Consider the following 14,695-nt stretch of genomic DNA (forward strand, 5'->3'; position numbering starts at 1 on the left):
GGGCAGGTCTGAAGGAGATCTCTGGTTCTCCGGGATGGGAGGACCGGAAAGTGAGGGTACAATGAAGAGACAGAGCTGATCGTGACCCCTGACCCCGTGCGCACCCCAGTCCAACCCACAAAGCCCACGGAGGAAGGATAGCCACTCCTCTTGGCTTTGGGATTCAGAGACACCCACCCTCCCCTGTCGAGGCCTGCCGGTTCAGTGCCAAGAGTCCCCTCCTCCCCTGACCCAGGCCTGTCCTCCATCCCCACCCCTGATGCCCGAGCTACTTCTTTCCACACCCTGCTGACCCCTCCTTCCCACCTCTCTCTTCTCCTCCCTCTGCTCTCTGGGGCCTGCCCCCCCTCTCTGCACCTCCCTTCTCCCCTGCCACTGGCTTGCCTTGTGGGTTCTCCTCTCTTGAGACCCTGCCTTTTTCTGGGCTCAGAGCCCTGACTGGCCAGGGACTCAGGGCTGGGCTGTGCCCAGGATGCTGGAAGGTGTGGGATGCTGTCCAAACACAGCCACCCAGGTGGGCTGGTGGCTTCATGGCTTCATTGTAGTGCTATTTATGGTCTCAGGCCACTGGCTTTGGTTTAGGGGTTGCATGGAAGGGGGTCTGGGCTGGATGACTGGCTGAGGGCAGGATTTGGGCCTCCCCACTGCTTTGAGCCTTCCAGGGTCTTGAGTTTCCTCATAGGTACAATGGATGCGGTGGGAGGGGGGTAGACTTCATGATTTCTAAGATTTAAGCTTTAAAAACAGAAAAGAAAGAAAAGAAAAGAAAAGAAAAGAAAAGAAAAAGAAAAAGGCAATAAAATTCTCTCTAATCCCTTTTCCTTCTCATCGTGGGTACTTGAAGAATACATAATTATTTGTTTATCAGCCAAAGTCAGTGGTTTTCAAACTGAACTTCTTGGAGTCTGAACGTTTTGGGGAGGCACCCTTGGCAGTGGATGGGGTAGAGTAGGATAGTAAGGAGGCCGAGCAGAGAAGGTTCTGGGCTTCGCTCGCCCACTACAGCCAGAGCAGCTCCGTGTTACAGACCTCGCAGTGGTTAAGGGAGCCAGGGCGGACTTAGCGGAGCTGGAAACCTCAGCCGGTTATTTGAATCCCTTGAGCCTGTGTTTCCTCATTCCATCGAATGGGGGTAAAAGGGATTCCCACCTCCCAGGGCTATTTGTGAGGATGAAGGAAGATAATAGGCTTTGAGGAGCTAGCAGGGGTACTGGCGTGGGATACATGCTCATGAGATGCTAGTCAGCATTGTCTTTTCTGTTTTCTAGATTGCACTTTCAAGTAAGATTCCTCTTGAAAACAAAGTTTGATCAAGGAAGTATTTGGCAACACAGATCTAAAGCCAACCCAGTTTATAAAGTTAACCCACGCTTATCCCAAATCCTATGATGGAGTCCAGAACTGAGCTCTGGTTTACTTGCTGTTTTGGATTACCCATGAGTCAAATTCTCTCCCCTGTCTAATTGGAAAGGGTATTGGGGGAATGTGCAATTTGAGGTTGGCCCAGTTTGGAGCAACTGGGGCCCCCTTGGCCATAGTGTATAGACACTGGGGGTGCTGGGTTCCCCAGGAAAAAAAAATATTGGGAGTATAGGACAGAGGCCACAGGTGCCAGTGGGCTGTGGCCCAGGTCAGTGGAGGAGGAGGGGGCAGAGGGTGGGCTACGCCATCTGCTTGGCTCTTAGGTGTGGCCCTGGCAAGGGCTGACATGCAGCCATTGGGTGTGAGGTCAGGGCCTCCCTCAGGCTGGGTCTTGGGGTGAAGCTCTCTTCTGGCTCCTCTCCAGGCAAGGCCAGGAGGCAGAGACGGCCTGAAGGCAAGGGCATCACCGAGCATGGTGGAACTCTGGCCAGTCATTGCAGGGCTTACCAGTGGGCACAACAGAAGAGAAAGCCACTCTTTCCTGCAGCAGCAGGACAGACCCCAAGTGACTTCTCAGGGTGGCGCAGGTGTGGATGAAGAATAGTCTCCCCAAAGGCTATTCCTGGCCAGACCGTCTCTTTGCCCTTTATGGGGGTGGAGAAGGAGGGAAGTCCAGCTGGAAGACGACAGTAACCAGGATTTGGGGAGCCCGGCCTGTAATATGTCCCTTTGGGCAGGGGGTTCCGTCGTGTATTTCACTATGAATGACGCTGGACCTCAAGCCAAGAAGCCGTGGGTTTGCAGGGTCCCATCTTCCCCTCCTTTGGAGACCTGGGTCATCGATTTTGTGCACCTGGGTCATCTGTACAAGGGGAGAATGGCAGGTGTTCGCTGGGGCCAGTAAGAGGCTCGCACCAGAGTGGGCCTTGGGGAGTCCCACCAGGCCCTCCGTTAGCCTATCCGTGTTCAGCCCCCATGGGGAAGTGCGTATTCTTACAGCTTGGTCCCTAGAGACACCACCAACCTCGTCGGAGGCTTAGCTGGAGGCCCAGTGATTGCTGGAGGGAAGATGGGCTGGTTGGAGAGCAGAGCTGCAGAGTACTGTACTTTATACTGTACTTTATGGGCTTTTCGAGGCTAATTTTGCCTCTATTTCTACCGGCTTCGCTGACCCTAGAACCATGCTTCTCCACATGGTTCTGAGAGATGTGACTCTACTTTTGGTGAAAGACCCCGGTCAGTATGGGGTTATGATTAGTATCGTCATCATCCGTGATCCAGGGAAATGGAGTCTTTCTGTTACTGAGGAGTGACGGCCCCCTCCCAGCCACCTCTAAGCCCCTACTTCTCTGAGGAGCGGCCGACTGCTCCCACCCCTCAACCCCACTCACTGCCCCCTGTTGGTGTCCCATCCGTGCCATCGTGACCGCTCTCCCCCATGTCCCATCCTGTCACTGTATGTTCGAATCTGATGCAGTCTCTGCTCTGTGTTCCCTCCTCGTGTCCCGCCTGGAACCCTGGCCCCTGTGTTCCTCAGGTTTTTGCTGACGGCGAGCTGGGAGGGCCTATCCCCTCCCACATACGCTGTGCCCGGCCGGAAGTGAGGCCGACCTAGGGCTGCTGCAGGCTGCTGGCGGTGGGACTCACACGGTCTATCCAGATGTAGGGACCCGGAGCCTTGACTCCAGGCAACGCCCAGTGAGCCCCTTCTGCTATGTTTGTGGGAGGCTCCTGGCCCTCAGAGGCTCTGGATCTTAGAGTCAGAAGGCCCAGAATTAGACCTAAGGATCCTCGGAGAATAGCCAGGGCCTCCCCCGGGGCAAAGGCCCACCCTGAGGGCATCTCAGGTCCTTTCCCTGCTCCTCCCCCCACAGCACAGCAAAGAGAACAGCCTCCAGGCCTCTCAGAGGTGAGCGCGTCCGGGAAGGACGAGCCTGTGCAGAGCACTCAGGCCTGGAGCCTGGAGGCCTGGATGGAGGAGAAAGCCTGCCCTCGGGGGTTCCAGCCTCTGCTCCGCTACCGGCTAGCTGGGAGACCTCGGGCGGTCACTGCCTGGCTCTGGGCCCCAGCCTCCCATGCGTGCAAAGCAAGGGCCAGTCCTAGACCCGCAGCCTTCCCTGAGGGCTGGTCTTTACAACTCCCAGCTTAGAGTGAGAGAACGAGAAGACAGTCTGCATGTGTCCTCTCTCTTTCTCTCCTTCCCTTGGTTCCACAGCCAATAATACAAACGAAGCTGCAAATCCTCCAAAAGCTGGACTAGGAGGGATGGCAGGGCCCAGCTGTGCATCTGGCCATACCTCAGTTTCTCGATCAGTATAAAGGAGCTGAACGGGCCTGTCGCCGGGAAGCTGGGGCCGCAGGCAGGGTTTCGAAGGCCACTTAGAGGACTGGTTTCCACACCCAGGCCTGCTTTGAAGTTACCTGGGGATACTGTTTAAAATGCAGATGCCCAGGCCCCACCCCAGACCTAGCTATGGAACCCCTTGAGGGGGCCTTGTTATGTTTCTTTTCGACAAGTTTCCCAAGTGATTATGACAGTCAACCAAACCAGGAGAGGGGCTCTTTCAGTAGAGACACATGGGGAGGCTAGGAGGAGGCACTGGGCCTCATCTCAAGACCTGAGCAGCCTTTTGTCCTGTCAGAGCTTTGGCTTCCAGAGGCCTTAGGCAACTGGCATCCAAATCCTAGGATCTGTTTCCGCCATCAGGGCTTGGTGTAGAGGAGCCCTGGTCCAGGGGAGGCTCGGCCTGGAGCTGCTGGTCAGATGGTGAGCCCCAGGTGGCTGTGCATGAGGCCCCCCCACAAGAGCTTTGGGCTGAGAGAGGACCAGCCCTGCGAGGGCAGCTCTTGCTCACGGCCCTGACTTCTTGCCCCAGTGCCACGCTGGCAAGGGAGGGACTGTCGAGGATGACCCTGAGGCCCATCATCCTTCCAAACCTCCCCCTGTCGTCCGTTTCTCTGCTCCCTGCCGTTTCTCTGCTCCCTGCCGTTTTCACTCTGTGTCTTTTCCTGTCCCATCTCTTCTCCTTGTTTTTCCAGAAAAGAAAGTCCAGTTCCAGCGTTCAGTTAATGGTGAGTGTCCGCCGTCTTCCAAACGCCGGTAAAATGCTGGGCCTCGAACCCTCGCTCCTGCCTCCCTCCTGCAGGCTGCATTGGGAACCCGGGGCGGGGGAGAGGGTGCTCAGGGCATGCTTGGTACGTGTGCCTTGTGTGACAACATGTGTGTTGCGTGTGCGTGTTGTTTGCGTGTTTCTGTTGACACCTCCCACTCCATGGCCCAGACCAGCAGCCTGGCAGGTAGACCAGAGAACGCCCTCAGGTACGCAGGTTGATTCGAAGCCCATCCCACGTCCAGCCCTTGGCTTCTTGCTTCTCCCCGCCCTCTGCTCTGGAACTCATCTCAGGGCTTGATTTGTGCCAGTTGCGGCGAGTGGGGAGGGGGGGCTTGGTTTGGCCAAAGGAGTGGGCGCCAGAGAGGCCCATCTTGAGCTTCTCGACGCTACCCAGGGCCCGCCGGTGGCAGAGGAGGCACCAGCCCCTGCCTCTGTCTAGGGGTTCCGGCGGTGGCATGGTGGCCCACATCCCTCTTCTTCTGATCCCATGGCTGTCTCCCCCAGGTGTGTGGTTTTTCTCCCACTGAAAGGCCCAGCCTCTCTCACACTGGGTCTCCCCACCTCTCTCTCTTCCTCTCTGCCAGTGTGTGTATTCCTTCCCTGTCCTGTGGCCACCATATGCCTCTCTGCTCTTCCACACCCCCTCTTTGCTCCCTCAAGCAGACAGGGCCGGGGAGCCCTCCCAGCCCTTCCAGAAAGGCCAGGGTTCTCCTTGCATCCATCCCTTCATCCACGCCCCCTGCCACCAGCCACCTGCTTAGCTGGGCCCTTCCCCTCCTTAGGCTCGGAAGTCTGGCAGGGTTTTCAGTGCAGCATCTGGATGGCAGAGCCGGTGAGGCTTACAGAAACCGGGCCGCAGCATCAGGCAACTGGGGCAGGGGCAGCCCCCCCAACTGGCCGTGCCTCGTCCCGCTTGCCAGCTGGGCCTCACCGGCTCCTGTGTTCTCTTTGGCAGGAATCTTCAGAGAGTACCAACACCACCATTGAGGATGAAGACACCAAAGGTAGGGGGGGCCTTGCCTTCAGCGTCTGGGCCCCCCGGGCCTCCCGGCAGGCCCCCTTCACTGACAGCTCCAGCTTGAAAGGGCCCCAGTGCCAACCGTGTGTCCTGCTCCTCCGCAGAGACCCAGCTGTAGCCCCTTGCAGACTGGGCACACTGCAGGGCACTGGTTCCCCGCGTGAGGTACTCAGTCCACCAGTGGTGTGCACATGGACTTTTCTTATTGTGGGGTGATGTAGGTAGTTTAGTACACTTTTTGGGGGGAAATGAACATATTCAAGTCACAGATGTGTCATAGGGGTATGTACATTTTCTTTTTGAATTTTCCAAAAAACGAGTTGATTTTAGGGGCACCTGGCTGTCTCAGTTGGTGGAGCATGAGACTCTTGATCTTGGGACCGTGAGTTCAAGCCCCAGGTTGGGCATAGAGCTTACTTTAAAAATTAATTAATTAATTAATTAATTAATTAATTTAAAAAATGAGTTGATTCTAGAAACATGAAGTGATGATAGGAAAGGAAGAGAAAGCAAAAATTCAGAAAATCCAGTTGACTGGGGTACAAGGAGCATTGCCCAAGACCAACCCAGACATGCAGGGGTTACTGTGGCCAGTGGCTGACAGTCCCCAAAGGGTTTCTGATGGATGAGGGAGCAAAACCCCAGATAACTATGACCAGCTAAGAGCAGAACGAATGAGGACGGTGACAGGGAGAGTGCTGCCTTTTGCGGGACACCTGGTGTACGCTTTACATTTACCTGAGCTGGGAGGTAGGTTCTGTGATCAAGCCTGTTTTACAGCCTGGGAAACAGAGGTTGTATAAATAGGCCCAAGGTCCCCTACCTCACAGGGTGGAATCAGGATTTGAATCCTGGAGCAGTGTGGCTCCGGGGCCCACCTGGTAATGGTGGCTCAAAGGCTTCAGTGAGTGGCAAGCATGCTTGGAGTTGGAGGAGGAAGGGTGAGTGTCACCGTCTGCTCAGGGGACACCAAATCCTTGGGTGAGTTAGTGATGTCCTGCGGTTCTGCCCACACCCGCCGTCCTTGTCCCACGGGATAGGGACACTAGCCTGGGCGAGGCTGGGTGGGGGGTGTCTCACACTCAGCACATGTGGGAGACACCTGGGGAGTCTCTCCAACCTAGAAAGGCACCACTGACCTGGAGGGATTGCAGCTGTACCAGGGTAGACATTTCTCTGTTTAGATGTTGGCCCCTAAAAGAGTACAATGGAGGGGCAAAGAGCAATTTATTATTACGTAACAGCTATTTTTGCACACAGTTGCAGTTCCACCTTTAAAGGCAGTTTGACACACTGAATACCGTGACTACCTCCTGACTCTGCCCAGATGCCTTGGAAGTTCGGCCTCACCCTGTGTGTCCCTCTGTGGTCATTCTGAGCAGGGCGCGGGGGCGGTCACTCTAACACCACAGCCTGGTGTTAGATCAAATCGGTCTTGGACGATGGCACCAGAGACGACCTTTATTAATTTTTTAAAAAGATTTTATTTATTTATTCATGAGAGATGCAGAGAGAGAGGCAGAGACATAGGCTGAGGAAGAAGCAGGCTCCCTGCAGGGACCCTGATGCAGGACTTGATCCTGGACCCCAGGATCACACCCTGAGTAGAAGGGAGATGCTCAACCACTGAGCCACCCAAGTGTCCCTAGGGACAACCTTTAAAAACTGATTATCTTGAAGAAAAACTCCCTGTTGGGGTCAAGTGTGCATTCTAAGTCCCTCAGGTACAGTTTTCCAACCACATTCCCAGCCCTGGGCCTGTGGACTCTGATTCCATAGATTTGTGGTGGCTCAAGACACGGCATATCCAAGACTTTCCCCATATTTGACGCTCTCTGTCCTTGTGACAAGAGGCACTGGGAATTTGAAAAGACTCGTTGTGGCCTCATAATGCTGGTCTCAGAGCAGACAGGGATCATAGAGGTGATCTGGCTCTGTGCTTCTTCACTGCGGTCCCTTTGCTGGGTGACCTTAGACAACTTACTCTACCTCTCTGAGCCACAGTTTTCCTTTAGTAAAGAGATGACAACAGTATCAGTCTCAGAGGATTGCTGTGTGGATGAAATGAGAGGCTGCGTATAAAGTGGTCTCACAGTATTTGGCGCTGGTAATGGTTTAACACATTTTAATTTCTTTTTTTCAAACTGGAGCTTATAGCTGAATGACAGGAAGCCACATGAGATTTTTATGGAGCATCCATGTTACTCAAAGGTTATTTTAAGACAGATGGTTATATGTTAGAGAAATATTTGGAAAGGTATGCAAAATTTGTCTGTGTTGTAAATGTAAATGTGACCCATCGAAGACACTTTCCACCTGGAGTATTGACTCTGGGTGGCATCCCTGAGGCCCCACATTTGCTGTCACCATCCTCTGCTCTAGAGAGATCAGGATGGGGAAATTTGTGAAGTCCCTTTCCAGAAAGGGGAAATCAGGCCCAGGCGCATCCAGGTTAGTAATGGCAGAACCAGGATCCCCATTCCCTGCCTCAGTCTCCCACATGTAAAAGGCCATGTCTGATGGAAGGGGCTCCGCCAGGAGCTCATCCCTGTGTTTGGCAGGAGAGAGGAGCTCTGTGCCTCAGCTTCTTAGCTTCTTCAGGCCTCAAAGTAAGTTTCAAAAAAACCATTTTCTGGTGTTAATTTGTTAAGTCTGCTCACTAAGTGAGAATAGCAGCTGGTGGGGTGGATTCTGACCTAACATTCAAGTTAATTAGAAATGTCACCCTCTAGGGAACATTTGCCCCTGAGCACAGAGAGAGACATTAATATTTCAGAGCACCTCAGGCTTACTGCACAGGACTCTGGCCCTCTGAGCTGCGCAGGGCTCTGCTAGGCTTCCTTCCCACTTCCTGCCTCCTACTGGTCAGCTCCATAAAAAATTAATTTCCTCCCCAACCCAAAGAGCTGCCTCAGAATCTAGGCAGAGACATTCTGGGAAAATACCGGTCAGGAATGTCGATCCCATCTTAACCCTAGCATGCTGTGTGACCTTCAGACAGTACCTTAACCTCTCTGGGGCCTCCGCTTTCCCATCTGTCTGGGAGCACTCCTGGACTGAAAGGGTGAACACCTGGCAGATGAGAAATGCCAGAAGTGGCTACTGAGAAGTTGTTGAATGAATCTCTCACACAGCAACAGGACTGCTGAGGGCAAGGGAGGGACCCAAAACCAGAGTGATTTTCTCCAGATCTAAGGAGCACCAGATTCCCAGATCTTCTGTCCCAGAGATGAAGCTAATAGGGAGATTTCTGCCCATTAGATTTCCACTGCTGGCAGACTTGATGTCCTGAGTGGCTAGGCACAGCCAAGTGAGGCCTTGTTTCTGGATGCATTGATAGAGGCATAGTGTCCAGAATTGGGGAGGGAATAGAGTGCTCCTCCAGACCTGATATTCTGCAGTATTCAAGCCACATTGAGACATTTAAATAGCTTGAGGACCCTCAAAGAGTGGATGGCCAGCTTAAGTCAGATCCTGCAAACCCAATCCTGGAGGCTTTCAGCCCTAGAAAGAGAAACCTAGTAGAGGGGGAGGGCATAGGGTCTGGGGAAGCAGGTGCACACCTTGGGGCCCCAGAAGGCAGAACGGGGAAGAGAATTATAACAATGGGCTTTCAGAGGGGAGAGTCTGACTTAGAGGAAGAAGGAGGTGGGCAAAAAGGGAGAGAGATGCCAGACAGCATGTCAGGCTGCATATCAGGCTGCTGGGAAGCATCCCTGCCCTGGCTAGAGACCAGAGGCTGTCCTCAGAGAGAACTTCTAATTCAGAGATTTCCAGATGATAATGATCATGGCTCTTATTCACGGAGTGCCAGGCACAGCCCTAAATGCTTTATACGATGCATCATTATTGACATAAATGAGTTGATAGAAAGGGCTTGGAACAATAGACATTTCTTATGAGAACCATGTATGTGTTCGTTTTTTCTACTGATGCATCCTTAACAGTCCTCAGAACCACCCTGCGAAGTAAGTACTGTTAGAAGCTCCGTTATGCATAGAGGAAAACTGAGGCATGAGCAAGTACCTTGCCCAAGGTCACAGTTTTTTGGTAGCAGAGTCAGGATCCAAACTCAAGGAGTCCGGCTCCAGAATCCATGCTGCTTTCCTAGCCTCTGAGGCGTCAACGAGCTGCAGCCCGTAAGAGTTAGGGCATTAATTAAGCACAGGTGCATGGGATGTCAGGCTGGAAGGAATCTTGAAGTCTGTGCTGGGAAAGCAAGGAGGTGGCGCAGGTCCCATGACCTGCCAGGAGCATGTGGACCCGCTCTGGATCATCGCCTCGAGTCTGCGTGGGCGTGGAATGAGGCGTCTCCTGTCGGCCAACAGGCCAGGCTCTTGGGCTCCTAGGGACAGAGACCACCTGGCAACTGGGTAGATTCCAGCACACAGTGTGAAGACAGCAGCCCCAGGCCCTGGTTCAGTCCACCCAGTGATTCATTCATTCCTGCCTCCTCTGCCCCCGCCCCAGGCAAGGCCCGGGAGTTAGCCAGCCGAGCTCGTAGTCCAAGACAGGCTCATTCCCAGCCCCGGCAAATCTTAGCAAAGCCAGGAGATAAAGACTCAGCCCCTCACTGTGCTACAGACATTGAAGATGGTGACCTGTGTGTCTAAGGAGCGCCCACGTGTGCCAAGAGCCATGCTGGGCACAGGGCCCCTGCCCTGAGGAGTGTGTGATGGACTTTGGAGCCACAAACACTGGCTGGGGGGGTCAGATCACAACAGCAGACCAGTCAACCGCTCTCCCCTCCAGTTTGCTCATCTCTGACATGGAAGTGACAGCCACATGAAGTTGTGCCGTGAGGCTTCAAGATTCTGCAGGCCGAGCGCATGGCACAATGCCTGGTGTACTTGCTGGTTCAGTGATGAACACCTGTGGGGGCCAGGCCTGGTCCAGGTATCCAGTGGGACGAGGGCAGCCATGGCCCAGCTTCCATGGAGCATGTATCTGAGTTGGGAAACAGACAAGTGTATGGGCCTAACCTGTCAGGGAGCATGCGGGGTGTGGGGGGTCCTGTGGAAGGGCCCTGGGGTGGGAGCCAGACTCTGCACCAAGACGGTCTATGTCCTTGGGCAAGTCAACCCCTTGCTAGGCCTCCATTACCCCCATAGTTTGAAAAGGAGGCTAAGTCCCTGGTCCCCAAAGGTTCCTTCAGCCTGGATGGCACAGGATTTTGTGTGCATCTGGGCCTGTGGTGAGCTCCCTGGCATCAGGCAGGGTGGGGTGGTCCTGGGAGTGGTGAGGAAAGGGTCAAGCACAGGGCCTCAGCCAGGCGTGCTCCCTCCCTCCCTCCCAGACTGAGACATGGCAGCGTGCCCGTGGACCTCACCAGAGCTGCTCCGGAGGCCAGCCAGCTGCCTGGGTTTGAAGTGAAGCTTGGGGCTATGGTGGGGAGAGCCTGTTCCAGGGAACCACATGAGGCTTCTGGTGGGACAGTTCTGCTGGGAGCCAGGACACCCGGCTCCATCTCCTAGTGCATCAGATTGGAGGGGCACTGGCCCCGCGAACCTCCTGGGGTGTCTGTGAGGAGCAGGTGTAGCAACTTGTATAGGAGGAGGCAGGAAATGGCAGCACTTAAAATGTGTACCTACTAGGTGCCAGGCGCTGTGTGCACATTGCCTCATCCCACATTACCCCATTAGTGGGAGGGGGGGTGCCGTTGTCACCACCTGATGGTCCGGGAAACAGCCCTGAGGCCTTGTTGCACAGCTTGAGGGGACCTGTGCGGGGATAGACGTGAAGTCCGGTGCTCAAGTCTGGGTGTGGCACTGAAGGGATGAGAGGTGGTGCTGTTTCCACTTCACAGATGGGAAAACTGGGGTCAGAGCAACACACATTGAATACAAAAGCTGACGCCTAAACCTCTACCAGAAAGACCGGCTATTCGTCGTGTTTCAGGGGTGGATGGGGGAGGCCAGGTCTCAGCAACTGGGATTCGTTATGCCTAGAAAGTGCTGAACCGCTCAGTCAGTGCCCAAGTCCTACAGGCACCCAAATGGAGCAAAAAGCTTGCCCAGACCTAAGGGATGAGTCAGCCCTAAGACCTTCCTTAGGGGCCCCAGTGTGGGCCCAGAGGGAGCCCCTGCTTTGTGGCTGCTAGTGACAACCACCACTGTTGACCTGGTTTTGATTCGGGTGGCAAAGCAAAGGGACAGAGAAGCGTATTTTGGAGTCAGCCTGGCTTCAAATCAGGCCTAATGTCAGAACGTCGGCCATGCCTGCTTCACTGAGGCGAAAGCTGCCAACGGGGACGCTGGCTCTGCCCTTTGCAGCTGAGGGGGATTTCCCTGTCTTTTCCCACCTATGCTGGGCCTCAGTTTCTGCTTCTGTGAAATGGGAGCAATGCTACCTACCTCCCAAGGATGACGTGAGGCTGACTGAGACCATCCCTACGAGGCCCTCAGGTCCCAGCTCAGGGTCCAGCACATGACAGGGACTCAGAAAATGGTAGCTGGTGCTTCGTTACTATTACTATCATTTCTCTGTGTCTCCTCCTGCCTTTCAGTGCGGAAACAGGAGATTATAAAAGTGACAGAGCAGCTGATTGAAGCCATAAGCAATGGAGATTTTGAGTCCTACACGTGAGTCGGCTGGGTCCATTCTGCATGTCCTGCCTGGATTGTTGTGCAGGGGGCACTGACGGCTAACTTTGGGGGTCCTCATCTCTGACCCTCATTCACTCCCTCTGCATGTGCAGTGAATCAGACTGAACTCATTATTTCTGTGTTGCATTCAGACTGTATGCTTTAATGAAGCTTTCTGTTCACAATACTTCTCTGTATCTCGGTCCTCCCTCTCCTCGTCCTCCTCCTCATGTCTTGTTCCCCAGGAGGAACTCCAACAAAACTCCTTTGCTTCCCTACCGCAGCATGGGCCTCCGCAGGAGATGAGCGGGGAAGGAGGGGAGGGAGGCGGGCCTCTCCTCAGACCTGCTGCATGGGCCTGCTCCTCACCTTGGACCTCCTCGGGCCTCTGACCTCAGGTGGGCAGGAGCAGGCAGGAATCCGTAGGGTGTGTCCTCCAGTGAGCAGGGGTGAGCCAAAGAACCTCAAAACAGAACCTTAAATCCTCTGGGGGAATAAGGGCGGGTGTCCAAAAATAACATGAAATGAAACATGGTATGAGATGTCCCCTGCCCACCGGGACCAGCCTTTCAAGGGGCGGCTGTGTGCAAAGGCTGGGCCGGAGCGCCCTCTAGTGACCACCCACACACTGCCTGGTCTGGCGCAGAAGCAGGTCCCAGAGAGCCGAGGATTCCGGAAGCCTTTGGTCTCCCAAAGGCTTTGCAGGCCAGGTGCATTTTAATTGTGGGAGGGTTTCAGCAGCAGCAGGTGGCAAAGCCCTAGCAATCCACTGCTTCTGTCAGAGGAACAAGGACTCTGGAAGGTACAGGTGTGAGACTGAGACCGCATGTACGCGTGTGTGCATGCACTTGTCCACACATGCACGTCTGTGACTGTGTGCATAAGAGGTGTGCACAGGTGTGTGTGCACGTGTGCACCTGGGTAAAGCAGAAGAGCACAGAAGCATGCCGTGAAACGGGTCTTGCAGCCAGCCCTCAAAAGAGCTAAATCAGTCGCGGAAAGAGCCAGAGAGTATCTCTGGAAGGATACAGCTGGGAGGGAGGGAAAGAGAGGTGGCCTCTGTGGACCCCCAAACCTCCCACCCCTCGCCGTGCCATTTCTGGGGCCCCCCCTCCCACCTCTGTGATGTCCCTTTCTCCGGCATGTGCAGCCTACCCTAGGTTCTGACCCCGTGCCATGACCTCTGGAGCCAAAGGTACCCTGAGTCTGGCCCTGTAAAACTTCACTCACGGGGCCTCAGTATCCCTAGAAGTTTAATGGATTTGGAGCAGGGGACCTCTGAGTCCCTTCAGAGTCAGGGGGCCCAGAGACCTCCTGGGGAGGGGCTTCTCCAGGGAAGGGCACCCAGTCTCCCGGACACCTGGAGCTCAGACCCCCAACCTTGAAGGATTCTGGAACTGAAGGGTCCTGAGCATCTCATATGGTCTGAGCAGAGCTCCCAGCCCCCAGCTAATCCATTCAGAGAGTCTGAGGTGCTGAGTTGTCTGGGGTCACGTGGACAGGACAGTCAGAGAAGAGCAGGGGTAGAGCGCCCTGCATTCACCACAATGTCCAGCTCAGACAACGCGGGGCCCCAATGCCTGTCCTCCCTCCTCCCCCCAGGGTGGGATCTTTGCTCGTCCCGAGGTCCTTCCTGTCCTCGACCTCATTGTCATTTTACCAGGGTCTGTGTTTTGCCACAGATCCCAGAGGCCTGGGGATGATGGAGGCAGATTTTCCTCCCTCGGCCTGGCTGCCAAGGTTTCCTAAGAGGCTGACACCTGGGAGGGAGCTCTGTGCTGGAAATATACGGCTTCCTCCCAAGCATGACTTCCTGGAAGGCTATTTTCCTCATGTGACAGAACAGGAAACTGAGGCTCCCATAGAAGGGGAAGCTTTAAAGAAGCAAAACGCACCCGTCCAGGGACGTGCCTGCTCTGAGAGCAGAAGTCACTTTCATGTGAAGGAAAGGTCCTCTCTACCCCCACTTGTCCCCCACCCCACCCCAGGAAAGCAAACTGGGAAAAGCCCCTCTGGCCCTTCTGTCCTGGGCCAGGAGATGCGGTTTGGAGCGGAGCATAGGGGCCGAGTTAGCCCAGCCAGTGCCTGAGGGCTACGCACGCACAAAGCTTCAGGACCCTCGTGGCACTCTTGCTGGGTGATGTGAAGCCACCTGCTGGGGGCCTCGTAGCCAGTGAGTGGCAGGACCAGGACTGGAAGCCAGGCTTCCTAGTTCTAAATGGGCACCCACAAGTGGGCGGTGGGTGCCTCAAGGTACAGTCTGGAAGCCCTTCTCCAACCCAGTGGCTCCACTGATTCTGTGAGGTGGGCACAATGCCTCCGATGTGGCAGGCCCACCCTCCTCCAGTCTAGGCCCCTGGAGTTAGAGGGTGGCCCCAAGAGGCCACCCCGACCCCTCTTTCTTCTGACTTCCTCCCCCAGGAAGATGTGTGACCCCGGGATGACAGCCTTCGAACCTGAGGCCCTGGGGAACCTGGTCGAGGGCCTGGACTTCCATCGATTCTATTTTGAAAACCGTGAGCAATCCCTTCTCTCTGGGGTGCCTGTTGTCTGCTCGCGTTCCATGTCCTGCCGGATGGCACAGCAGGGTGACGGGCAGGGCCCCCGGGGCAGCTCAG

General features: G+C 54.9%; 1 protein-coding gene across 2 annotated transcripts in view; it reads left to right on the forward strand.

The window, feature by feature from the left end:
• The window catches only part of CAMK2A (calcium/calmodulin dependent protein kinase II alpha), a 64,926-nt gene that overhangs the window by 42,052 nt on the left and 8,179 nt on the right, over positions 1-14,695 (forward strand). The window contains exons 14-17 of one of the 2 annotated variants that reach the window (XM_038535043.1): positions 4,402-4,434; positions 5,431-5,479; positions 11,999-12,074; positions 14,499-14,593. In XM_038535043.1, coding sequence (XP_038390971.1) covers positions 4,402-4,434; positions 5,431-5,479; positions 11,999-12,074; positions 14,499-14,593 — 253 coding nt within the window. The remainder of the gene's footprint in view (positions 1-4,401; positions 4,435-5,430; positions 5,480-11,998; positions 12,075-14,498; positions 14,594-14,695) is intronic. The other variant, XM_038535044.1, reaches the window with a different exon arrangement.

The sequence above is a fragment of the Canis lupus genome, chromosome 4 (genome assembly GCF_011100685.1).
Source record: "Canis lupus familiaris isolate Mischka breed German Shepherd chromosome 4, alternate assembly UU_Cfam_GSD_1.0, whole genome shotgun sequence".
Classification (NCBI taxonomy): Eukaryota; Metazoa; Chordata; class Mammalia; order Carnivora; family Canidae; genus Canis; species Canis lupus.